Source organism: Mercenaria mercenaria, chromosome 1 (assembly GCF_021730395.1).
Source record: "Mercenaria mercenaria strain notata chromosome 1, MADL_Memer_1, whole genome shotgun sequence".
NCBI lineage: Eukaryota > Metazoa > Mollusca > Bivalvia > Venerida > Veneridae > Mercenaria > Mercenaria mercenaria.
The window spans coordinates 8,165,905-8,193,173 of record NC_069361.1 but is presented as its reverse complement, the minus strand read 5'-3'; the positions used below and the strand labels follow the sequence as shown (position 1 = coordinate 8,193,173).

Genomic DNA, 27,269 nt, shown 5'->3' with positions numbered 1-27,269 from the left:
TAGGTGCATTCCATTTGTTTTGAACTTCCTGTGTTATCTTCGCCAGTCAGTCATGATGCATTTTGTCTACATTTTTACTAGTCAGTTTTGACATATTTTAACTGTCATGCAGATATTATTTTCAGTGTTAAGAATATGCTTCTATTTGTTATAAATCATACTTCATGTTTCTCTATGTCGTACCACCAGTAACAAGAACCACAATGGAAATATGGTTTTAATCTGGTTTTTGTGTTATCTTTGTTGGTACTGATGTGCATACTGAGTATATGTACACTACAATTATGTCAACGACCTGTTTCTTTTGGCAGTCTATGAGCAGAATCTAGTGATATACACATTTTTATTTTGTAAAATACTCTCAATTATCTATAAACTAGTCACTCGTAACAATTCCGCCGTAAACTAATCATGTAACCTTTTTTATATATATACTCTTTATTTCCGCGTTTCAGCGATTACAACATATGTAACAAGAAACATTTATAACGTATTGTACATAATAATAAGAAATATACATACATCTATTTTTTAACATATATCATGGGTAGTTGACTGTATATCAAACAATTTATTTACATGCATAATTGATTATTAAAGCATCGTTTTAAGCAGCCATTTCTCAGAACAAAATGAAGGATTCTTAATGACATAAAGTACAAATATTTTCAATTGAGTTGGTAACCCAAGAAGAATTTACTATAAAGAATTGATAAGCAAAATAAAATAAGTATTGTTTTCCACAATAGACATATGAATAATGAGTACATTAATTATCAGAACTTCTTTCCACATGATGTTTACAATGAAAATGCTTCAATATTGAACCTGGAATCTTATACCTTATCGAAACGAAAAATGAGCTTTTTAGGGCAGGTAATACTGATAATGTTTTGATATTACTTTTCTATGGCTTGTCGAAATACTTGTTTATTAGACAAGTTGGTTAGACGAAATCACCATCGGATAAACAATCGTATATAAATTTACAAGAACACTGTATAAGCTTTTTGTGGAGCAATTCATCTATGCAATATATATAAAAAACATGAACATTAAGTATACTCCTTAAAAACGTTTCTACATCACAATCTTTAAGAAAGTTGCTCAGTTCAAAACTGTATTGTCTTTCGATACAAGACAAAGAGGTGGAACGAGACCTTTTATAAGATGCACATTCTGATATTTAATGCAAATTTAAGTCAGCGGTTTGTGTATTACAATGTTGACAAGCTTTGAAATCAATTTGTTTTGGGTTTAACGCCGTTTTTCAACAGCAAATCAATTTGCTTTGCTGTTGAAAAACGGCGTTAAACCCAAAACAAACAAACAAACAAACAAACAATTTGCTTTGCTTGAACAACAATTCTGGCAGTACGTAAAGCATATTTCACTGAGCTTAGAGAGTCTGAGTGTCTCCACAATATTGATGGGCTGATGTCCGTTTGCAAAGTTTTAAAACGAACAAAATCGTCATCGTTATTTAATCGTACTGACCATTGTTGAGTATAGTTTATGCGTATAGCGTTTAACACTGTTCGTTTCCATTCGAATTTGCCAGGAAATTTTGCTGTCTTTAAGTAAGATTCGATAACATGAAAAAGATTGTATTTTCTCAAAATTCTGCAACGTCAGGGATAAATCCAGTCTGTACCGAAAAACATCTATTCACATATATGTGCAATCTAAAGTTAAAGATTTTACTTGTAAGTAAAACTGGAGGCATCGTGCAGAGTTTTTGAAGGAAATTTAATTTTCGTTTCTCGATTTCTGAAATAGCAGGCAGCCATCCAAGCATACTGACAGCCATGTCAGTTCGAGTTCTCCGCGGAAAATGTTGTATGCATTTGGCAGCTAGCCGAAACAGTCTTTCTATTTTTAGAATATCATTTTCAGTCATGTTATTCCATAGCTCAGAGCCGTAAAGGGCTGTTAGAAATGTAACTTTTTTCACCAAGGAAGTCAAGACAAGGGAATTACATCTCCGGGAGTCTCGTTGATAGACAGAAGTGAAAATAATGATGAGCGTCCTTTCCGGATTCGTGCTTCGACCGCCATTGTGGATTTTCGCGATCTGTGTAATTCAATTCCAGCGTGAACGACAGAATCAACTGGCCTTAAGGATGCACTTCCAAAATTGATATTGATATGATTAAAGTTTTAATTGCCTGAATTAAAGTACATTAATTTACATTTACTGTCGTTGAATTCATATCCCTATCTGCATGCATAATCGTTCGCTATACTTAGCTGATTTTCAAGTGATTTTATGTTTGGCGAAAGAATGACAATGTCGTCTGCAAGCGTTGGATTGCCAGTTCTTATGGATTCAATAACTATACCATTAGGACTTGACTGTAGTAACTGGAGAAGTTCATCTATAAAAAGGAGATATAACCAAGTGGATAATATTCCCCCTTGACGAATACTTTGCAGCACTTTGAAATTTTCAGACATTATTCCGTTAACAAGAACATGTCCAGTTAACCCAGTGTAACTATTTATAAGCATTCTTAAGAACCGTCACTGTATTCCAAATTTCTTCAATTTTACAAACAGCCCATTATGCCTAACATTATCAAAAGCACCTGCTGTATCTAAAAACATTGCAAACGTATTTGAATTTAATTCACACTGATGAGCAATCGTTTCTTAAAGATTAAATGATACTGTTAGCGGACCTAAGTGTTTTTGGTATGCATTTTGCTGCTCATTTGGAAAAACATTTCCGTTAACTTTTGCCCAGGTTTCAAGTCTTTCATGTAATATTTTTTCAAAAGTTTTGTATATAACAGTTTAAAGACTAATTGGTCTGTAGCTTTAAGGGACATCTGTCGGTTTCCCAGCTTTGTATATAGGGATAACTATTCCAATTTTACAATAGTTTGGTATATACGATGTTTCAATCATGGCTGAAAACAGTTTCTGAAGGTATTTCTCCAGGGCTTCACCTCCAAACAACAAGTGTTCATTAACAATTTTGTCAATACCAGGCGCTTTTCTCTTTTTAAGTGATTTCAATGCGTTTTCAATTTCAGATGATTTAACCGCTTTCGATAATAGCTCGTCTTCTTTATAATCATCTGATTCTAGGAATGCTTTAACTTCAGCATCTAATTTGTAAAGGAATTTGCAGTCGTACTTTTTATTATTTTTTGGCGAAAGAATTTGCTCATAATAATCTCTGAAAATTTCAGCAATTTCATATGGATCACGTGTTAAACCTTCATTTACTTTAAGTTCTGTTATACTAAGGGATGTTTTGCCATTCTTGTTCCGGAATAAGCTCCAAAATAAGCGCATGTCGCATTCGGCTGCTGTATTAAGGTCTTCGTAATATTTATCTCGGAAGAGTTGTATTTCTTCCTTTTGTGTATTTATGAACCGTCGTTTAGCAGTTTTATACGAAACGTAACTATTTTCAGATTGGTCACGTGATCTACCATTCATGACCCATTTTATCCTGGCATTTCTTTGTTCGGTATGGGCATTTTTTAATTTCATCGACCAGTACGGCTTCGCATGAGAATTATATGTACTCTTTGGTAATGAATTTGTTGAAGACAATTTAATTGCCGATACTATGTGTTCGTATAATTTTTCAATGCTATCGGGAGTAGGAATAAATTCATTCAGATCAAACTCTAGCAACGTTGTTTCAAGATGGTTAGAATATGTTTGCAAGTCATAGTCTGTGCATTTATTCCACGCTATATAATCAGCTTTAGATGTGTAAGTCATAACAGATATGTTTAACACGGTAACAATTGGTTGGTGATCTGAGACGATACAACAATCCTCGTCTATTATTTGACATTCATTTATCAAATCATTTCTTGATTTAGGAATTACAACTCCGTCAAGCATTTTACGTGTCGGTTTGAAAGTAGTTTAGTCCGTTTGTGCTTGTTACTCCTAGGTTATTTTGATTAAGGAATTGCGTACACGCTTCCACTCTTTGGTCGCAGTCATTATTGTTTATATTTTGTAAGTTTACGTTCCAGTCAGCACAGAAAACAATTGTACCTGAAGGTGAGTATACGTCATACAAACTCTGTAAATTGTCTAAGCATTCCTTATAATCGTCATCAGGATAATTCACAGATGGCATGTAGATGCAGAATATGTATACTGGTAAGGTGTTTTCTCCATGAAGCTGAATGCCGATAATTCTGTGCGAGTTCGTATTAAGTATTGGTTTCGTGCTGAGTACTAGCGACTTTTTATATAGAATGCTTACTCCTCCTTTGCCGCATTTCACAGAGCTTTCATCACATACTGTTAAAGCTTTATAGTCCGTGTGAATTGTATCTAGAAATGTGGAAGACTTTGGTTTGAGTTTATGTTCTATGACACATGCTATATCAATATTATAACTATCAAGAAGATAACTGAGACTTCCAACTGAGGACATAGCTCCACGTACGTTCCATGTAAGTATATTACAGAATATTCTGGTATCGGTAAGTATAATGTTAATTGTCATTAAATAGATAAAGAAAATGGTACTATGTGAGATCTGATTCTTCATGGCGGAGGTTTACTTAATCGGCGTCCTGGTAGTCCTGTTCCTCTTTCTCCTGGCATGTATAAAACTTTGATTCCCATTCACGTTCGGAATACCATCTTCTGCAATATATTCTGCGAGGCCAGAATTTCTTATCTTCTACAAGATAACATTCATCTTGGTAAACAGTTATTTTTGCTGCGAGGCTGCAACGGTGAGTATTTATAACTTTTACTCCTACTGGCGTTACAGAATTTTCGGTAAGATATTCTATGATGCCATCTCTATTTGAATATGAGGCTATTCCTCCGACATAATACCGTCTTGTTTCTGTGAATGAACACTTTCGAAGACAGGTACATTTTCACGGTTGTTTCTATAGTGTTTGGCATTTCGCTCCTGGCTTCCACTATCAGCACCAAATGAGGGTTTATCTGTTTGCATCAGTTCATCTTTTTCTCTGTGTTCATCACTTATTTTCTCAGCAGCAATGTCGCTGCATGCGTATCTATTTGATATACATACTGGTATTGGCTGTTTCACGACATCTGCATACGAAAGTTGTTCCGAGTCAGTTTGCTTAAAATGTTCGGCGGCAGGCTGTTTCTTTTGTGTCATACGTGCCCCATTGATTTCTGAGTTGCAGGAATTGACGCTTGATTTATCATTTAATTTGTGAACTTCATGTTTGTTTGAGATGTCGGTTTCTTTCAACTTCTTTTGTTCTATTGACTTAAAAAGCGATGGGGTGCTTCTCGATTTACTATGATTTTCATTGTTGTTGACAGTTTCATAAGATTTAGCAACTTCCTGGTTTGAGCCCTTTTTTTCAGTCTCCTCATTTTTTTCAGTGAGCTTTCTTTTCAAGCTTTCAATATCATTTTTAATGTTCGCGATAATCTCTTTTTCTCCTTTCTGTTCCTCCTTATCCTTTTTGAGCGACTGTTTTAGCACTTTTACCTCTTCTTTGAGTTCATAAATAGTAATTCTGTCTTCTAGTCTTTCTGCTTGCAGAATATCTATGGCTTGTTTGGCAAGATTAAGGTTACTCTCTATTTCAGTAAGTTTAAGCTGCATGCTTTGATTTAAACTATCGGCGTTTGGAGAACAGTCATCAATCGTTTCTGATTTTACGCGTTTATATGTAAACATGTTTGCAAGTGTTTTAGGGTCATTACTGTTAACAAATTCTTGTAGAGCATAACAGTCAACAGCATATCTGTGATAACTTTTCTCGGACTTTGTTGTGCGACGATGTATAAGCGATCCTTTTGGGCATTTTCATGTTTAGGTCTTACACTCCCTGTATTTGCTGTTTTCTTCAGAATATGTAACATTTACTTTCTTTAGAATATGTAATAAGATTAACATTGTCGTTATGTCTCATAAGTGTTAATATGTAAAAACTTAACATAGGCCACACATGCCAGAATAATGTTTTCAGGTCAAATGTGATATGGATTAAATAGGAAATATTAAAAGTGTACATGGTTTTATCTTGGATTCTTTTTAAACTATATATGGACATTTTAGATTACAACAGGAAATACTTTGTGCTTCTCTTAATACCACTTATTCATTGAAATAAGAATTGTGTTTTAAAAGATGATAGAATGTTTATTTTAGAAATAGTTTCATGTAATTCAGATTTGAATGTCTCTGTGCACTTTACACTGTTTTATTATGTATATGTAATTGGTGTACATTGATGAGACGTAAATAAATAAATAAATAAATTAATTAATTAAATTTATGAATACTCTAGGTGCATTCCATTTGTTTTAAACTTCCTGTGTTATCTTCGCCAGTCAGTCATGATGCATTTTGTCTACATTATTACTGGTCAGTTTTGACATATTTTAACTGTCTTGCAGACATTATTTTCAGTGTTAAGCAGTCTATGAGCAGAATCTAGTGATAATCACATTTTTATTTTGTAAAATACTCTCAATTATCTATAAACTAGTCACTCGTAACAATTCTGCCGTAAACTAATCATGTAACCTTTTTTTAAGAAAAGACAAAAAACGTACTTCTGTTACCAACGAAATAACAAAAAAAATACCCTAACTAGTGAAATATCTTAGTTGTATTTCAAAAGCGACGTATTTATTTTTACATATTAGCAATATTTTAACCCAAATATTTATGGGCATTATAGTAGTGTATAGTCTAATTCGCCATATAAGCTGCTTGGAGGGAAGTGGTGGTCGGGGGATTTCCGGTATAGAATAGAGAAAAGTGGAAACTTCACAGGTCGCTCAACACGACAAAAACGAAAATGTTGCAGGCTCGGTTTGATTGAGCCTGTTCATGGACGGTAGTGGAAATGTATGCTTCCGTCCACGCCCTCTAGCCCCGGATTGAGCAGAACTCAACATTTACAGTTTATTGCTTTTTTCTATTTACACACTATATTATACCAGATTTATATAGTAAACACGTTCATGTGGATGACAGGCGCTGCCTTGCAGGTTTTTCCACTATTAAAGTTCACTAACATGAAATATGCATGAATTCAATTAACCACACAAATTGAGTATATGACATGTGCCTAAAATAAGGAATATCTGTAGAAATGTCTTTGATTTTAAGAATGGGTGGGGGGTAGATTTAGGTGTGGGTCACTTCTAAAGTCTGTTATTCTGTGTAAAATCCAGTGTTTTATAATAGTTGTTCAGGAGATATTATCACTATTAGTATGTTACAAACTATGTTACAAACTATAATGAATTTCCATTGAACTCTTGAAAAACTTTAGAAATATATTACGAATTAGAAAGTTTGCTTATTGTATTTCTGGTTATGAAAATAATTCAAGCAGTTTTTGCCCTAAAAAGACACAAGTTTATATTCATATGCTCTACAAGATGAAATGTTTCCCTCCTTACTAAACAGTCCCCAACCAGGAAGTTCAACCCGATACAGTATCTAGTACGTCTAAATCACACAACCGTAGATTTTCATTGTGTGTGTATTATTTTCATAAATATAGAGTGTTTGTAGGCCGATAACATAATTTACAGGTTACAAACCGGAATTTAATATAACTGTAAGTACAATCTGACTTCCTATATAAGAAAGAAGCTTATTAATGCTGAGCTATGCACGCGACATTGCTCTTTTATCAATCTCTTATTTTTATATTTCAAACCACGTGGTCTCATAAAGAATGTTGCATAGAGCTGAACATGTCTCATATCCGTAAATGTCGGGTCTTGGATGAAAAAAACCCACCTGCGATCAGATTGATCTCATCCCAGAAACCGGTCAAACTGAAAAATATATTCTGAAATATGCAACCTGTTGCGTATATATATCATTTGAAAGGGGTAACATATTTCAGTATGTTTTTCATTTTAGTTTCTTTTGAGATGAAAATACGTATTTATATTTTTTTTCCATCCAAGTCCGATACTTCCGTCTGTGATAATACCTACACTGATGCATAAAGTCTGCAACGGAAAACGGAAATACCATAAATGACTCATTGGAAGTATTCATTCATGAGCAAATATTTATATCAAGCAGTAACTACATTGTATTTATAAGGTATTATTCAACGTTTTAGATGTACAATACATTTTATACAGAAAATAGATAAAGTCACGCACATTTATACGAGGCTGTACATGTGCACATTCAAACATCGGATTATTCGCAATAAAAAAATACCTGTTATCTGTAACTTTATCTGTTCAAAATGTTTACCCGCGTTGACCCTATTCTATTTAACTACCGGTTTAACTATGGAGCACCAGCACCATTTATGACATGGTATTGCTAGCTGTTTAGGTAAAGGTTAGGATTGAGTTTTGCTAATTGCTTTCAGTTAATTGCTATTTAATTTGACAATTGCTTTTTGGTTAATTGCTTAGTCTTTCTGCATGTTAGTTTTGAAATACGTCCTAGAGCATCAAAGCTATAAAAACACAGATGATGAACAAGATATCAATCATTTTAGTCATATTAGACAGTCATTTGGAGAATTCAGGCAGACGCGCAGATGTGGTGTTTGAAGATTCAGACTTCATCTCCTCCAGGTTTGAAGATCCACTTAATGCATTACATCAAAAATTATGGAACGCCTAAACTGCCTTGGCATGATAATTATTAGTTCGTCATGTGCCTTTTCCAATATATTCGGTACAAATTATAATCTGGCTTGTAGATAAAACAGTTTGTTATGTTCATTTACTAGTTTGTCCGGTACATTTCTTAATTTGTGGTGTGCATTCGCTAGTTTGTGCTGTCCATTTGAAAGTTCGTCATGTGCATTTTCCAATATATTCGGTACAGATAATAATTTGTCTTGTAGATAAAGCAGTTTGTTATGTACATTTACCAGTTTGTCCAGTACATTTCTTAATTTTCTATTCGCAAAGAGCTAGGCTAAGTTTGCCGGACAGGCCTGTATCTAAAAAGGATTTCTCTATCTGTTCTGGGGGCTTTATCTCACTCTGTCCCTCTGGTCAGATCGCTCTGTGTCTGTACTAGTAGAGGATGAATTTCGCGCCTTTGAACGTGTTTATCATGAAAAGGGCGCTATATAAGTCTGGTATATTAATAACAATAATAATAATTCTAATCGTGATTGTTTTGAAATGTACGTGTTTAAATGCCTAATTCTACACAAGTTTTTTTTTTTTGGAAAAAAACGATACATTTTTTTTCTTGCTTAAAAATATCCGATTTTATTTGAAATTACAGAACGTGTACCCATAATATTTTTATATTTACAAGTGGATTCTCGTACATATAACAAATATACTACTTGTGATAAATAAGTTCTTTTCGGCAATTATCTATTTTCGTAAACCTTTGAAAAGATAATTAATACATATCTGTTTATGAAAACATAACAAGCCGCTTTATCTACAAGACAAGTTATGATTTGTACCGAACATACTGGGAAAGGCACATAAGGAACTATTAATTGGACAGCACAAACTAGCGAATGCACAACACAAACTAAGAAATGTACCGGACAAATTAGTTAATGTACATAACACACTGTTTTATCTACACAACAAATTATGATTTGGCATATTAAGAAAAGCACACGACGAACTATCTTTTGGACAGCACAAACTACTTAATGCACAACACAAACTAAGAAACGTACCGGACAAACTAGCAAATGTACATAACAAACTGTTTTATCTACAAGACAAATTATAATTTGTACCGAATATATTGGAAAATGCACATGACGAACTATTAATTGTACAGAACCAACTACTAAATGCACAACACAACCTAAGAAATGTACCGGACAAACTAGTAAATGTACATAACAAACTGTTTTATCCACATAACAGGTTATTATTTGTACCGAATATATTGGAAAATGCACATGACGAACTATTAATTGTACAGAACAAACTACTAAATGCACAACACAAACTAAGAAACGTACCGGACAAACTAATAAATGTACATAACAAACTGCTTTATCTTCATAAAAAATTATTATATGTACCGAATATATTGGAAAATGCACATAACGAACTATTAATTGTACAGGACAAACTACTAAATGCACAACACAAACTAAGAAACGTACCGGACAAACTGATAAACGTACATAACAAACTGTTTTGTCTACATAACAAATTATAATTTGTACCGAATATATTGGAAAATGCAAATGACGAAATATTAATTGTTAAGAACAAACTACTAAATGCACAACACAAACTAAGTAACGTACCGGATAAACTAATACATGTACATAATACACTTTTTTATCTACATAACAAAATATAATTTGTACCGAATAAACTAGAAAATGCACATGACAAACTATCAATTGGACAGCACAAACTAAGAAATGTACTGGACACACTAGTCAATGTACATAACAAACTGTTTTATCTGCATTACAAATTATGGCTCGTTTGGTCATTGAAAAGACCAGCTCAAGTTTAAAATTTCTATATAAAAAACGCGAATATGTGGAGAAACAAACAGCAAACAACCAAGAATAAGTTGTTAAGGTTTGTTTTAGATTTAGATCCCAGGTCTGATATTGGTCCTGCTGAGTTCGTATCTTTAGACTGGTTACCTGTATCCAAAAGAGTTTATAAAATAATTCTGACTCAGATTTTTAAGATAGCGTGAGTTCAAGTGATATATGTTGACTGCACTCTGCGGTCGCCAAAACAAACAAAACTCAGCAAACAAGAAAAAAGTCAATTGATTTTTTTTCTCAGGAACTAAATAAATTATTTTTTTATAAACAGGAGCTATCATTAAACTCCCTTAAGAGGAGTACGAGCATAAGCAAACAAAATGGGGATGTCTGATATACAGGGGTAAACGGTAGTATATGTATATTCTGAGACTTAATAGCCATTCTGTTTGTTTGGGCTAGGACCTTTGAAAACTCTTAAACGGTTATTCTTAAAGCAAAATATAGCATTCTTTAAAATTTTATAGGGTCATAATATTTGAATCAGAAACGGTTCACATATTTCCTGACAATGTGCGCAAATTCACTTCATAATAAACAAGACTGGCAAACGGTCACAATATGCGCTCGTCAGAGCAATTTTTAATTTTAAAATACTTTAATTATTGAGCAAACTGAGTTTTCTCAGTTTTAATATTCCCATAAACGTTCTTAAGTTTGGTGAACATTGGATATGAACTGTTCAAGCTAGAGATCGGCCACTTTGGCCAGACACTCTACCCTTAATATGACAATGGTCTAGTTTAAATGCTACATTTTTATTATGCTCCCCGAAGGGCGATCATATAGTTGCCCCTTTGTCCGTCCTTCCGTCCGTCACACTTTTGTCCGGAGTATAACTTGAAAAGTATTAATGACATTTGATTGAAACTTCACATAATCATAGAGGCCATTGAGACAAAGTGCAGTGTCAAAGAATCATAACCCCATCTTACCTAGTTTTCGAATTATCTCCCTTTATTATACAAAATAAGGCTTGTCCGGAGCATTACATGAAAAATATTAATGGCATTTCATTGAAACTTCAAAAAATGATAGAGGCCATTGGCGGGAAGTACAGTGTCAAAGAACCATATTCTACCTTACCTTTTTTTTTTAATTATCTCCCTTTATTCAATTTTCTTCTTTTTATTATCTCCATTTTTTTTGTTTCTAATACGTTATTCCCCATATTGGGACAAGCACATGCATCGGGGAGCATCATCCGCTTTTACCGATTCCTTGTTAACATTATTTCTTATCTCGTTATAGAATTATCACGATGTCGCTCGATCCAATCATGGTACGCCACAAACGTCTTTTAACGGACATATCGGATTCTATGGTTTGTGACAGTGAAGAATATTCTAACTTTGTAGAACATATGAAAGGTTATGTTCCACGCGGATTACTGCACTCTAGAAAGAATTTACTTGGTAAGTTTGACGCTTTGGCAAGTAAAGGACATCTTAAGCCTGGCAAGTACGATGTACTCAAGAAAATAGCAATGGATAGTGGAAATATTGACATAGTTGGTATGATAGAAGCAACGGAGAAGGATAACTATCTAGAACTGGTAAAACAGGGTGGCTTAGAGTTGGACCAGCCCGCTATAAGACATAGACTACTTTTAACGAATATTTCAGACATGTTCGATACTGCAAGTCAGGAATATCTGAATTTTGTAGAACATATGAAAGGCTATGTTCCTCGAGGCCTACTTGCCAGTAGAAAAAGTCTGCTTGGTCAGTTTGATGCTTTAGCTTCCAGAGGTCATCTAGGTCCAGGGAATTACGACGTTCTGAAGAAGATAAGCCGAAACAGTGGCAATATGGACATCATTGATTTAATAGAACAAGCAGAAACAGATTTACAGATGTTGAAATTCAAGGAAAAAGAAAAAAAAAGTAATATATTTTGTTAAAACGTTGCAGTAATTGAACATCATATTACTATATTTTTTAGATTGTTTGAGTAAATCCGACACATTTAGGTGACTTTCTATGTTTATTGTGTGGGGGAACCAGGGAGGTCTTCACATAAAAGAATTCAATGACCACGACAAAGGCTCGAAGCCAAAGCAAGTGTTTCGATGTCAGCGGCTCTGATATCTCGGAATAAAATCCTTCAAACCGAAAAAAGTTGTAATATCACCTGAGATTTATAAAAAAAATAATAATATTACGTAATGTACTGTAAAGCGAGCCTGCAGAGCAGTCTGCAATTAAGCATGTGCTGCAAAATTATAAGACTGACGCATACTGTTTGTTTGTTTCTTTGTTTTGGGGTTAACGCCTTTTACAACAGTATTTCAGTTATGTAACGTTGGACAGTTAACCTAACCAGTGTTCCTGGATTCTGTACCAGTACAAACCTGTTGCCCGCAAGTAACTGCCAATTTCCCCACATGAATCAGAGGTGGAGGACGAATTATTTCAGATACAATGTCTTTTATCAATTCGTCACGGAGAACGTACGCCTCGCCCGGGGATTGAACTCACAACCCAGCAATCCGTAGATCTGCGCTCTCCCTATTGGGCTAGGCGGGCGGGCTTGACGCATACTGGAAAATCAGAAGTGCAGTAAACGTACGGTAGCATCCATTCTACATTTTCCCGATATTTAAATTGGTTGAATGTTGCTATAAATAAAATGTAACTGAATACTCCACAACTGAAAATAGAAAACATATTTCACAACTGACATGTACATAAATTTCAGCGTTTGTTTCACCCATTGATGATTTTGGCGGTATCAAGAATGACTTATCAAATGCTATACTTTCAAATGCTATACAAGTCGCGGGAAAGAAAGCAACAGAGGCTGGCAGTTCAAAAACAATTGAGGATATTGAAAGTATAGTAAAGCAGACACAATCGGTTCTTAAAGATTATCAGGATGACAAATCAGGTAAGACTCGGGGCACACTATTTTGTTCCTTGAAAATCATTTCTGAATACATCGTATATTCTAGGTCTTTTAAATAATAAAATATATGAGAAAATCGTTTGTCGGCTTAGAAAGTAACCAAGCAAAATAACAGACTTGACTTGAGACTGTTGAGGTGTTTGTGTGTCTTAGTGTGGCGCTGCCTCACTGAAATGGAATATATCGCCGTAGACACGCGACATGATACCTCAACCAGTCACATTATACTGACACTGGACTGACAAGTTCTAGACCTATCCTCTTTATGATGAGCGCCAAGCAATGAAGCTTCTAGCACAATTTTTCAAGTATTTGGTATGACGCGACAATGGAGCGAACCAAGACCTCTCGCACTCAAAACGGGAACCACCAATAGGCTATCGAGGCGATTGAATTTGTTCATGAGAGTTAATGATTCGCAACAGCTCTCACGCCCCTTCAGCGGAATTCTATTACACAGACACATTGGATGGATAACATGATTGCAAAGAACCAGAAAATATAAAAAAGCTGAGTCTAAGTACGAAGAGAGATTAATGGTCGTGACACGAGACTGAAGTCTGATGTAATAGTTAATAAAACCTTTAGAAGCATAGAACACAATCAGAGAAAATAGTAGCAGACTGAGGTTTGAAATATGTTGACATTATTACAGAATGAAAGAGAAATAGCTTGTTTGCGTATAGATAAGTCTAAAAGTATAAACTAATATTGATCATTATGACAAAACACGCTAAAATACTCGAGCGGTATGTGGAGCATGGCTTCAAATTAACTGCCCTAATTCAAAAGACTTTTGCCAGAGAGAATGCTACATTTATTGCTTGCAATTTTGATAAAGCTTTTTTTACTAACAATATTATTAAACATTATACAATGTGGACCTGTGACGAAGTTTGTAAAGCCCTTTCCTTTTTATTGAACAACATTTACATCAGGTTTGGGAATGCAGTTTTTAGACAAGTTGTTGGTATTCCCATGGGAACAAATTGTGCACCCCTTGTCGCAGATTTGTTTTTATATTGTTATGAAAGAGACTTTATGTTGAGCCTCTCTCCAGATACGCAGGCAGATATTATAACGGCATTTAATAATACATCACGCTATCTAGATGATATTCTTAATATGGATAATCCGTTTTTTGGTCAATTGGTTGGTATTATTTATCCTAGGGAGCTTCAGTTAATTAAAACTAACAATTCGGATACTGATGCTTCATTTTTAGATTTACATCTCTCTATTTATGACAATTTTATACATACCAAAATTTATGACAAGAGGGATGATTTTAATTTTAGTATTGTAAATTTTCCCCATTTGGATGGGGATGTACCTCAGGCTACATCTTATGGGGTATATATTTCTCAATTAATTCGGTTTGCCAGAGCGTGTAGTCATGTCAAGCATTTCAATGAACGTAATCAATATATTACAGGTAAACTTCTTCAGCAAGGCTACCGTTATTACAAATTGCGTAAATATTTTGCTAAATTTTATTATCGTAATTCTGATTTAGTTTTAAAATTCAATAGTAATTTAAAGACACTTCTGCGAGAAGGTATTTCTAAACCCGTTTTTTATGGGGATGTGGTTTACAAACTTCGTAAGATCTTGGGTCACGGTAATTTTCCAAATGTATTTGGAAAGATTATCAAACGTTTTATTAAAAGAGGTTACGACCCAACTGTTTTGAGACATACCGCATGTTTAGTGTTCAACCCGTTTACAGTTGGACACTACGCTTCCCTCTTTGATTGCGTCTGACGGAAGAGGGGGAGGACTCTATGATGAGCAGTTTTTAAATCCTACCAGGACTGAACTGTTTTGATCTTTGTCTTCTGGCCTGTTTCGTCGGGCCCTTAAGGGTGTTTCTCTTTTTGCTCTGTCTTCTGAAAAGGCATTGAGTACATACGTTTTTGGTTCTTAAGGTTTGTTTTTTATATATTTATACACGAGCATTTTTGTGTTTTACATGCCATGCCTTTTTGTTTCCATTACGTGTGTAAGAGATTCACCTGGAGGGGATTACTTTTATTTACACTGTCCCATGTCTTTGGAACATGGTGGGGGTAAAAGTGAGGTTAGGTGCACCATAAACCTGTTTAAGCTCCCCAGTGGTGTTTTTGCCACTGACCGTTCCAAGGCGGTGCCCCACTGTGTTCCTTTGTTTGTTCGTTTCGTCTTATGTGTTGGCTTTGTGCGCGTGTGTGTTGTTCGTTTTGTCCTTGTGTGTTGGCTTTGGGTGTGTGTGCGTGTGTGTGTGTGGTGCGCGCGTCTGCGTGCTGGGGGTTTCGTTTTGGGGAGGCTGCGTTTTTGGTGCGTGGCATTCCCTGTTTGATATTTTTCTTTGTTTTTTTTCTGAATATGAAGATAAATCACGTTTTAAGATTCAGCAGAATGATATAAAACGGGGTTATTTTTTGTGACTTGGTAGCATGCATTTCCACAACCGTCAATGAACAAGCTCAATCAAACCGAGCCTGCAACAATTTCGTTTTAGTCGTGTTGAGGAAAGCTGTGGAGTTTCCACTTTTTCTATTTTATTATCACAGCAGCGTTGTTTGTGCCGTGTGGCGACCATAAAAAGTCTCCCCGTACATTCAATCAGGGCTGTTATATTTCGATCAGCAGGACTTTTATGTCATGTTATTGTTACTGTTTAGTTCCTTAGCTTGAACATTACGGCCTGGGTGGTTCCAGTACTTCCACTTTCATTTTTAATTTTGTCTTTTGGCAGTTCCTGTGGTATGCGGGCTCCATAACCTCAGATCCCCTTTCTGAATTTCAGTTTGTTTAGTTCTGCTCATTGTTTTCTCGTTTAAGGCAAACCCATTATTTTAACTGAGGACCATATGCCGATTTTCATGGAATTACATGAAGGTCCTCCGTGACCGAGTGGTTAAGGTCGCTGACTTCAAATCACTTGCCCCTCATCGATGTGGGTTCGAGCCTCACTCGGGGCGTTGAATTCTTCATATGATGAAGCCATCCAGCTGGCTTACGGAAGGTCGGTGGTTCTACCCAGGTGCCCGCTCGTGATGAAATAATGCACGGAGGGGCACCTGGGGTCTTCCTCCACCATTAAAAGCTGGAAAGTCGCCATATGACCTATCATGTGTCGGTGCGACGTTAAATCCAACAACAACAACAAAAAAACATGAAGTATCTATGTGCACCGCCGTATGAACACATCTGTGGATGTCTCTAATTTATTTTTGTACTTGTAGCATGTGTAAATGTTGAGTTCTGCTCAACCCGGGGCTAGTGGGCGTGGACGGTAGTATGCATTTCCACTACCGTCCATGAACACGTTCAATCAAACCGAGCCTGCAGCATTTTCGTTTATGTCGTGTTGAGGGACCTGTGAAGTTTCCACTTTTTCTATTTGGAACATGGTGGGGGTAAGAGTGAGGTGTCTGTTTAAGCTCCCCAGTGGTGTTTTTGCCACTGACCGTTCCAAGGCGGTACACCACCGTGTTCCTTTATTTGTTCGTTTTGTCCCAGTGTGTGAGTGTGTATATAGGTCGTGTGCGCGTCCACGTGCTCGATTTATGTTTAGGGAGGCTGCGTTTTTAGAACTTGGCTTTCCAAAATAAGGACAAATGCCTAAGAGAAGTTTAAAGATTCACGTACTAAATTACATATGTTGATGTTTTCAGACCCAGGCAGAAATGAGATTCAAAATCCTTTATCCCGGCTCATAAAAGGCGAAGATCTTCATTTTGAGATTAACCCTGCCATAGTTATGCTTCTTTCTGTTATAATTTCTGAAATGTTCCTTGCAGATGATGTTGGAAATCACCCAGAAGTAAACGAGTTATTTATTGAGTTGCGAAAACAAAAGTACTTGTCGGCGGAAAAAGCTCCTTTGCCTGACAATGACGATTCAGGCATAGGCTCGTTTTCTGAAACGTCATCTAGGGTAAATACTGTTATTACACTTGTAAAGAAAACCTTACAGTAAGTTATTGCGTATGATGTGTTGCAATATTGTATGATTTGTTATTGATATGCCTTAATTTGTACTTATATGATATAAAATTACATTTATGTTCATTTTATATGTATTTATATGCTACAATTTTCTGTTTGTATTAAATGATTTGTTAATAATATGCCATAATTTGAAGAAGAAGATTAGTACCGGTCGTAGAGCGTTAGCCTTACGCACCATAAACCGGTTTAAGCTCCTCAGTGGTGTTTTTGCCACTGACCGTTCCAAGGCGGTGCCCCACTGTGTTCCTTTGTTTGTTCGTTTTGTCCTCGTGTGTTGGCTTTGTGTGTGTGCACGTCTGCGTGCTGTAGGTTTCGTGTTGTGGAGGCTGCGATTTTGGTACGTGGCATTCCCTGCTTGATATTTGTCTTTGTTTTTTACATGTGCGATTCTTTTTATTTCCATTATCGCGTTGGTTCGAATCCCACCATGATTTATACTTTATTTAAATCTTTGTTTTTTATTTATGTTTAAATACATTTGTTTCAAAGACAATTAAAAATATTCAAAATGCAGTAATACAGCACTACGGTATACAATAACGAACTGAAATACTAGTATGGAAAAATGATGATGCTTGAAATAACCTTAAGAGCATTTTGTAGTATGCATTAGCATCATTCTTATACTGAACAATGTTTCTCTTTGCAACAACAGACGTGGACGCCTCGGACATGTTGACTACATTAATACTGGCAGTATACCAGGGAGGAATTTAACCTGCACGAAATTTCCGAATGTTTTCGTGACTATGCATTCATAATACGATGTGTTTACACGGAGTTGCTGGCTGGTCACCTTTAAATAGAAATTAATTTAATAATGTTTCTATCTAAATATATTAATATAACCCAGGAAAAAATGAATGATTATGGTGGTTAACCCTGAAAGAGAAACTGAAAAAAAACCCAAAAAACAACAACACTTACCTCGATTCGAACCTACGGCCCGCAAAATTCAACATTTCAAACATCAATGCTTATCACTGAGCTACCGGGACTGACAGACGTGTTGCAATAAAATATACCCAATATTATTGTTTATGAAAGCTGCTTTACTTATTTTGTTAGTTTTATAAGTCCAGAAAACATAAACAAACGTGACGTCACTCCGACGTTATCAGACACGGACTGTACGTCACGGAGTTAAATTTCTGACTGATTGCATGACTGTCATTGCAAATGGCGGCGCCCACGAAACAGTCGTGCGAGTATGTAGAAAGAAGAGAAACATCATACAATCAAAATCATTTTTACAAATTTGACCTCCTTTCATATAAAAACATTTTACCCACAATGAAATTATAGAAATATAAATGAAAAATCTACTGAACACAAACGAAAAAGTTTTGAATATAACCGAGATTTTAGTGAATATAAATACGAACTAAGACATACAAATAAAAAAAATACAATATTGCAACACATCGTACGACATGGTAAGTCATTATTTTACGTTAGTGATAGTCTTTTATTTTTGCATTTAAGGCCACCCATAGTATAATACAAGCATAGTTAATAAACTATGTGTATGTTGTCATGACAGCATGTTCAGGTAAAAGTCTATAGTATTTACATAACTAAATAATTAAAGGTAAATAAGTTAAATAACTCTTTTAATCTTTTCATTAATAATTGCACCTTCTAGCATTTCTAAGCGCTTTCATAGCCAAGTGATTAAGGTTGTTGACTTCAAATCACTTCCTCCTTACCGCTGTGTGTCCGAAACCTCACTTGGGGTGTAGAATTCTTTCATCCAGCTGGCTTACGGAAGACCGGTGATTCTACCAAGGTGTCAGCCATGATGTAATAATTCGTGGCGGGGCACCTGGGGGTATTACTACAGCACCAGAAGCTATTAATTCGCCATATGACCTATAGTTATGTCGGTGTGACTTTAGATCCAAAGGAAACCTGGTTCCATTTTTGCCTGTTTGATAAGCAAGTAATGCATTTCTACTTTTCAGGGAACCAAACGTACAGCTAGTGTTTGTTCATCTGAAGACACTGGTGCAGACATGTCTGGGAATCGTGAGAAACGGAGAAAACATGGTAATTGCTCTTTATTTACCTGTCTGCATCGATCATATACCTTTTAATATATCATACAATTAAAACTTTTGTGATGTGATATGCACCAGCTAATATTATGTTTATATTATTGCACTGCCTAGAGTTAAGTTTTGATAGCCATCTTGTTTCTTTTCATCTAAATCTTACAGTATGTATAGGCTGTTAAAAAACTTCAGGTCATATAAACAATTGTGAAATGATCTTTCATGTGTAAATGTAAGTAGAAAGTAATCAGATTTAACATATTTTGTCCGAAAAGCTAACTGGCACAAAGTGCTCATGCTGGGGATTTAGGATCGTTGAATGTCAATCGACCATCGTCCGTCATTGTCCGGTCCGTAGTTACTTGAAAGAACATCTCTTCCTAAACCACAAAGCAAATTTCAACCAAACTTCACAAGAATATTCTTTGGGTGGTCCTCTTTTAAAATACCTTCAAATCTTTGTAATTTATGCAGAATTCTGGTTTAAAAAGGACGCAAGGGAGCGGGACAGTTTTCCTTAACTAGAAGAAACTTGAGAACCTTATTGTCACAAACTGCAGGACTGATTTCATTATTATTTTACACAAAATTTCGTTTGGTCACCCTCTACTTAATTCCTTCAGATCATTCCGTTTCACTCATATTCACGGGGGAGGAAGTGTTACACGAAGGATGGAGTTCTTCTGATAACCTGTCATGTTTTCTTCTGGAAAACGTTACAGAGTTCTTCTGATATCTGTATGACAAAACAAGGAATCGGTCGGAAAAATGGTAATTATCAATCTTTAAAAAGAGAGAATGGGGTGTAAAACTAAAGTTTGATGATCAAGGTTGCCTCATGTTTTGTGCAATGTGTCAGAAAAAACTGTTTAGTCTAATAATCATCGCCACTTCTTTGAAATCAAGACATTTTGAGTAAAATATTGAAATCGTTTGCTTATTCATACATATTAATCTACTCATTCACGTTCTTCATCATCACCACACGCAATAGCCTAATTTTAGTGCAAAGCTGCAAACATAAACCACTGTCTAACAATTTTATACCCGACTTAACTAATGTTACGGAGTTCAGGAGATAACTCAGGAGATGTCACAGAGTTCTTATGATAACTTTTGTTACTGTCAGGGTGTTTCTTGAGCTATGTTAAGATACTGTTTAGCTAATTTTATTATTTAGAAAGGGTGTTAATCATGTTTTAATGTAAGATATTTATCCACGGCACAGTATTGTGGTTATATAATGTATGATATGAGTCTTTTGTAAAGTTTTTACTATGTGCAGTATAATGATATATATATAAGTAAAATACAAATAGGTAAAACATGCAGTAAATTGTATTGTTCATTCTATCAATGGATGTGCTAATGTTTGTGAACAACGGTTTAGTGGATTCCGTTTGGATTGATCACTGAATTAAAATCAAATCCTTTATCTTTAATTTAGGGTACATCTAAATGCTGAATTTGCAGAAGCTGTTTTTTCTGAAGTGGTTTATTTGTATTACTATGTACGACTGCTGTTGTCATCTCATGCGATTCAATTGCTTGTCTTGTTATGCATATTCATATCATGACCTTTACGTTGAATTGATATGTGGTAGGTAGAAAAGGCCAATATGCTAGGTAAAGCTTTAGATAATTGAGCCGTGCGATGGGAAAACCAACATTGTGGCTTTGTGACCAGCATGTATCCAGACCAGCCTGCGCATCCGCGCACTCTGGTCAGGATCCATGCTGTTCACTTTCATTGTCTATTGGAATTAGAGAAATCGTTAGCGAACAGCATGGATCCTGACCAGACTGCGCGGATGCGCAGGCTGGTCTGGATCCATGCTGGTCGCAAAGCCACTATGTTGGTTTTTTCATGGGCGGCTCAATTGTCCTTTTTTCAGATGCGACAGTCAGATGTAAATACTGTCACAAAACATTCCTGACACCGTCTGAAGCAGTTGCTCATGTTGTAAATATTCATCCTGAAAGGAAAGTCGCGATTACAACATTGAGGCCGTGTGGCAAAATTAAACCATGCTGACCATGCTATGACAAGAAGGAAATGATTCTAAAATTGTTATTGTATGATATTTGTTGATTAGGGACCATAATTTGCCACGCGACACTAGATTATACTCCATAATCAACAAAAATCGTACAATAACTAATTAATATACGTAAACGGCGACAAGAAATTATACTAAAACACACCAAAATTATAGCTTCAGATGTACATGAGAATATACATATAATTTTTCAAGGATAATTGTGTCTATGCGATTTTTTAAATGTTTATCGCATGACCATTTTCATTAAGTTATAGACCCAACACATTTAACCTTAATCCGAACGCTTTCGCATACTATGTATACAGTTGTATTCATATCAATAGATTTTCATAAAGAATGTAATAATGATAATAATAATACTATATATTATCAGTAATACATTACCATCATAATTCTTCTAATCATTAATATAGTAGAATTTTAAAATTTGACACTGAAAAAAATTCAGTCACAATGCGACATTATACAGAGGGTGAATTTAAATATGACTGGCGTAAATTCTACGATAAAACTTAATTGGTATTATCATAACATCTTACAGAATGCATATAATTTTAAATGCGCTGAATACTGCGTACCAAAAAGGGGCTTGTCATCCTCATACATGCATATACTATTTGTCTTAAAGAATATCATTATGCATATTAATGTGAATTTTAAAGTGATGTCTATATCAATCCTTCACCAGAAACGACCTTTGCATTTGCAAAAATGCTATAAGACGATTATGAGTACATTTTGAGTTTAGTTGGAAAAGTAAAAGGAATAGTTAGTAGATCATCATTATGAGCGTACACAGTCCCTTTAAAGGTAAAATCTAGTTACAATTAAAAATATAACACTAAAACTTTATCATTGGAACTCAAAAACACACATACCATACATCATATAACCACAATACTGTGCCTTGGATAAATATCTTACATTAGAACATGATTAACACCCTTTCTAAATAATAAAATTAGCTAAAACATATCTTAACATAGCTCAAGAAACACCCTGGCAGTAACAAAAGTTATCATAAAAACTCTGTGACATCTTCAGAGTTATCACCTGAACTCCGTAACATTATAAAAATCGGGCATAAAATTGTTAGACAGTGGTTTAAGTTTGCAGCTTTGCACTTAAATTAGGCTATTGCGTGTGGTGATGATGAAGAACGTGAACGAGTAGATTAATAAGCAAACGATTTCGACATTTTACTCAAAATGTCTTGATTTCAAAGAAGTGGCGATGATTATTAGACTAAACATTTTTTTTCTGACACATTGCACAAAACATGAGGCAACCTTGATCATCAAACTTTAGTTTTACACCCAATTCTCTCTTTTTAAAGATTGATAATTACCATTTTTTCGACCGATTCCTTGTTTTGTCATACAGATATCAGAAGAACTCTGTAACGTTTTCCAGGAACTCCGTAACAGTTATCAGAAGAAAACATGACAGGTTATCAGAAGAACTCCATCCTTCGTGTAACACTTCCTCCCACGTGATATTAAAACATGGCTGCAAGCGGATGGGCAGTTTTATTTTATATTGATAAAGTGGAAACTTTAAAATCATTTCAAAGATACGATTCTTGGGTGACGCTTTATCAAGAGTACCGGGTATTCAAATTATTCCGAGTCATGGAAAAAATACGTACCCTCCTGAGCTAAAATCAGAATCGTCTTCAAACAACATTTCCTCCCAAACCGGTGGGTCTTATTTTGATTTTATAAGAATGTTCCTCGGGTGGACGCCTACCAAGATCGCTCAGGTTATTCGGATTTAGCAAAAACAATATATTTGATAAATGGCATCCAGTGCTATTAACAGAAATTTTTTCAAACGCCTCCTTCCCCTTAACCGCTCGTCTGATTTTCAAATAATTTCACAAAACGTTCCTTAAAAATTAATAAAATCTTTATTAAAATCATGGCTGCCAGAGGCTGCAGCTCTAGTGTCTTCTCCTCTGTCTCTGCTAGACAGTTTTCAAAAATATTCCATGTAAATCGTTTTGTTGATTTTGTCGGGTTAAACACAGTTATAGGTCATATGGCGACTTTTCCAGCTTTGATGATGGAGGAAGAGCCCAGGTGCCACTCCGTGCATTATTTAATCACGAGCGGACACCTGGGTAGAACCTCCAACCTTCCGTAAGCCAGCTGGATGGCTTCCTCACATGAAGAATACAACGCCCCGAGTGAGGCCCGAACCCACAGCGGTGAGGGGCAACTGATTTGAAGTTAGCGACCTTAACTGCACGGCCACGAAGGCCCCTCCATGTACATTGTATAACACTATTTAAAGCACGTTACGTTTTTGAGCCGTGAAACTCAGATGAGTGATCTAGAGCCATTATGACTCTCTTATTTATTTTTAGATATCTCTCCTTTGCCAGAGCTGGTAGATCAACAACACCTCAACAGCATGTGGGCACAATCAAGAAAAATTGGAAAAGACAAAACAAAGGTCTTTTACATTTGCAATAATATCTGCAGTTATATCAAAAGCAAATATTCTGGAAATGTTCTACACGTATGGCCAGCATATGATTCTGCAAACCTTGATGATGTAGTGTTTGTGTTAATAACTAAAGATGGTACGGAATATGGTTTGGAATATTCAGCCGTCATTCGACCAGTCAACACTTTTAGCAAAGAAGCAAGTGTAGTGATGGAAAGTGAAGAGATTAGCGAATGCAAGCTTTCTTTCGAAGATTCAGAAAAAATAAAACACGTAATTAACAATCGGGCAGAGGAACTAATGAAGAATCACAAGAATCTTTCAGCCATTTCTGGAAATGGAATCCGGTCAAAAGGATTCAGTCACGGAGAACATGAGCTAATCCGGGAGACATGCATTGTTCTGTATGTCCATACGAAAGGAAAAATACCATTAGATGAAACTGAGTTTCCGAAATTATTAGATGGCATACCGGTAGATGTGAGGGAAGGCGAATTCCAAAATTGCGCGTTAGCTACTGAATACCAAGAAACAGCACGAATGGGTTGTCAAATAAAATCAGGAAAAAGTGGCACTCTCGGCGGATTTGTGGACCACCCAGAATATGGACTATGTGCAATCACATGTGCTCATGTCGTATTAAATGATACAGAGATCCATGACCTACAAAGAGATGGCAGCAATACCTGGAGAAACAATGAGAAGCTTGTTTTTCAGCCAGACGATACAAACATACAAAGCCATTATTTTGGACAAGTGAAAGAAGCTAGATATAATTCTGGCGGAAGTGGCAAATCTGGCGTGGACCTTGCCATCTTACAGATCGAACGTAGACCTCCTGATAGTGGAAACTTTCCAGATGTAAACAACGCTCCAACAGGTAAATTTACGTTGATATATCCTGCTTCAGTTTCCTTATTAAAAAATAATATAGAAATAAAAAAAATCATTACAGAGCGCAAGAGTGTAAATAGCTCCATACGATTATGTTGTACTTTTTAATCTGAATTTTAGGTGCTGTAAGGCACATATGACAAACAGGCCAGGCCACATTCCCAAAACGCAGCCTCCCCAAACCGCAACCCCCAGCACGTGGGCGCGCACGCGACTAATAAGTTATAGAACCCAAAATCATGGTATGATGTAAATGAAATGAGGTAATTACACATAAAGGCATTATAAAATTAACATCACAAAGAAACAACACCAAACACATATGAAACAATTTTTAACACCAGAGATGCAGCCTTGGATATCTTGGACGGATTTGAGGGACTGTTTGGCTTGCGTGGTTTATGCAAACACGAAGCGTCACGTACTTTTTAATAAGGGCTTCATATATTTCTGATTTCAGATATGGTTTTTGAATCTGGGAAGTCATGTTCTTCACTGAATGAAAATAACAACCGCGTTATGAAATTTGGACGGACAACCAACAAAACGGAAGGGTTTGTTCAGTTTTCCAATGCCGCTGTCAAACTAATCGATCATGTCCACAGGTATACAATTCCTTGGGGCGGCGACTTCTCGTACCGATTATTTAATCAGTTTGAAATCAGAGCACTAACCGGAAGTTTTGTCAAAAAGGGCGATTCAGGATCGCTTGTTTTCAAAAAAGATGTTACAGGGGAGCTGTTATGTGTGGGAATGGTAGTCGGCATGCTTGAGCCAAGCGGTAATGGTATTGTTGTTCCAATTTCAGCTGTATTGTCTGAACTCGGAGTTAAGGAGTTTAAAGATTTTAGGTGGAAAAGGCTGGACAGAATTGAAAAACTTGTAAAAAGTATTGATAAACGTCTTACTGATATTGCAAGGAACCAACGAAAGTAAAATCCATTTCTTCGTAAAAGGCTTTCCTTTAACTCCATAACGCTATGTTTTAAGTAGCTCTGTCATTTGCGAGTCCCTTCCAGTATTGTCCAATTACATAGTTTACAGATACAAAAGTACATGAGGACGTAGTCTTGAATAGAAAAAAGAGAGAAAAAATGATAATTATTACTGCTTTTACGTATTTGCCATGTATATATTTTTGCGTTTGTCTGAACTATGCCAACTTCTGTTTCATATGTGACTTTTGGAGCGTGGCTTTTATTGTTAAATATCCATCCTTGCTTTTCTCCACTTTCCCCAACACTCCCTACCTTTATCTTACCCTTACCCATTTTTGTATTTTGCATATAATTAAAATGTACTTTAATTTTGATGCAACCCGTCTGCTATATTTCCGTTTTACAGTTTATCTTCCGTCGCGGGTCTACTTTGCGATGCATGGCTCTATGGTTGTGTTTGGGGTGCTCTGTGCTTCCGGGAAATCTACCTTTACCTTATCTATTTTGCTTATCTTACACTATTTTTCATCTTCAAAGGTTTACTTTAAATCCTTTATATATAACCTTACTGGATGACTGGATGTACTATAGCTAAAGCAATTCAACTTCAGAGATGGTATATGCTGTTTTGAATCTGCGACCATCAGACTATAAAATAACGTCTGTTAAGTTTTGGTAGCCATAACTAGATGTACTATTAAAATTATTTAATATGTATATTTTATTATGAAAAAAAACCCATATCTTTTTTTCACATTTTCAACTGTAGTATGAATCATCATATAGCTTGGATGAGCATTAACTGTAAATGCAATAGCGCGCAACGAAAGCACTCTGGATTTAGAGAGACATACTGGTACACGATGTTTCGTTATGTGGCGATGTAAGTTTCGTTTTGTCGCGTCAGGGCGCGCCTAAAACGTCACAAAAACTTTCAAAATTTCGTTATGGCGCATTTGCGCGCACGCCAAAACGACACAATGAAATGTGTTTCAAAAGCCGCGCGCAAGAAAACGAAACATAATGAAATGTAATAAATCAGCCACGATAAAATATCCGTAGGCATTACCGAGCACAACCAAATAAAATATAGCAGACCCTGTCTGTTCACGTGAAGTAATGAAACATACGACACCCCTGATGCCCCTAAGAGCCATGCACGTAGTTTTTATTAAGTGAAAAATTCAGATTTCATTTTTGAAGTTATTCATGTAATGCTTTTAGTATAAATGTTAAAGAAACTGATAATTGTGTTGTTGTATGTAAATGACTGCTTGAATGATTAAAAATGTATTTCAGTTTTAAATCAAATGTTATCAATTCCTCGATACCGAATACTTCATAATTGAAAAGAATTATATGAAAACAAAGCACTTCTGTGTACATGTCATTGTAAATCCTTCGGAATATTAAAATATATGAGCACAGAAATAGAAATAGAGTATACAGACTACTGTTGTTTTTTTTCAAATGTGTGATCTTTGT

At 35.7% G+C, this 27,269-nt stretch overlaps 1 protein-coding gene across 1 annotated transcript; it reads left to right on the top strand.

Annotated features, from left to right (window-relative positions):
* The first annotated feature begins 7,427 nt into the window (after positions 1 to 7,427).
* On the top strand, positions 7,428 to 27,032 carry LOC123545053 (uncharacterized). Its single transcript, XM_045331314.2, has 7 exons — positions 7,428 to 7,559; positions 11,733 to 12,367; positions 13,182 to 13,370; positions 17,174 to 17,310; positions 19,349 to 19,433; positions 23,870 to 24,832; positions 25,307 to 27,032. Exons 2-7 carry the CDS (start codon positions 11,743 to 11,745, stop codon positions 25,780 to 25,782), a joined length of 2,475 nt encoding a protein of 824 aa, XP_045187249.2. The 5' UTR covers positions 7,428 to 7,559; positions 11,733 to 11,742; the 3' UTR covers positions 25,783 to 27,032.
* The last annotated feature ends 237 nt before the right edge of the window (positions 27,033 to 27,269 follow it).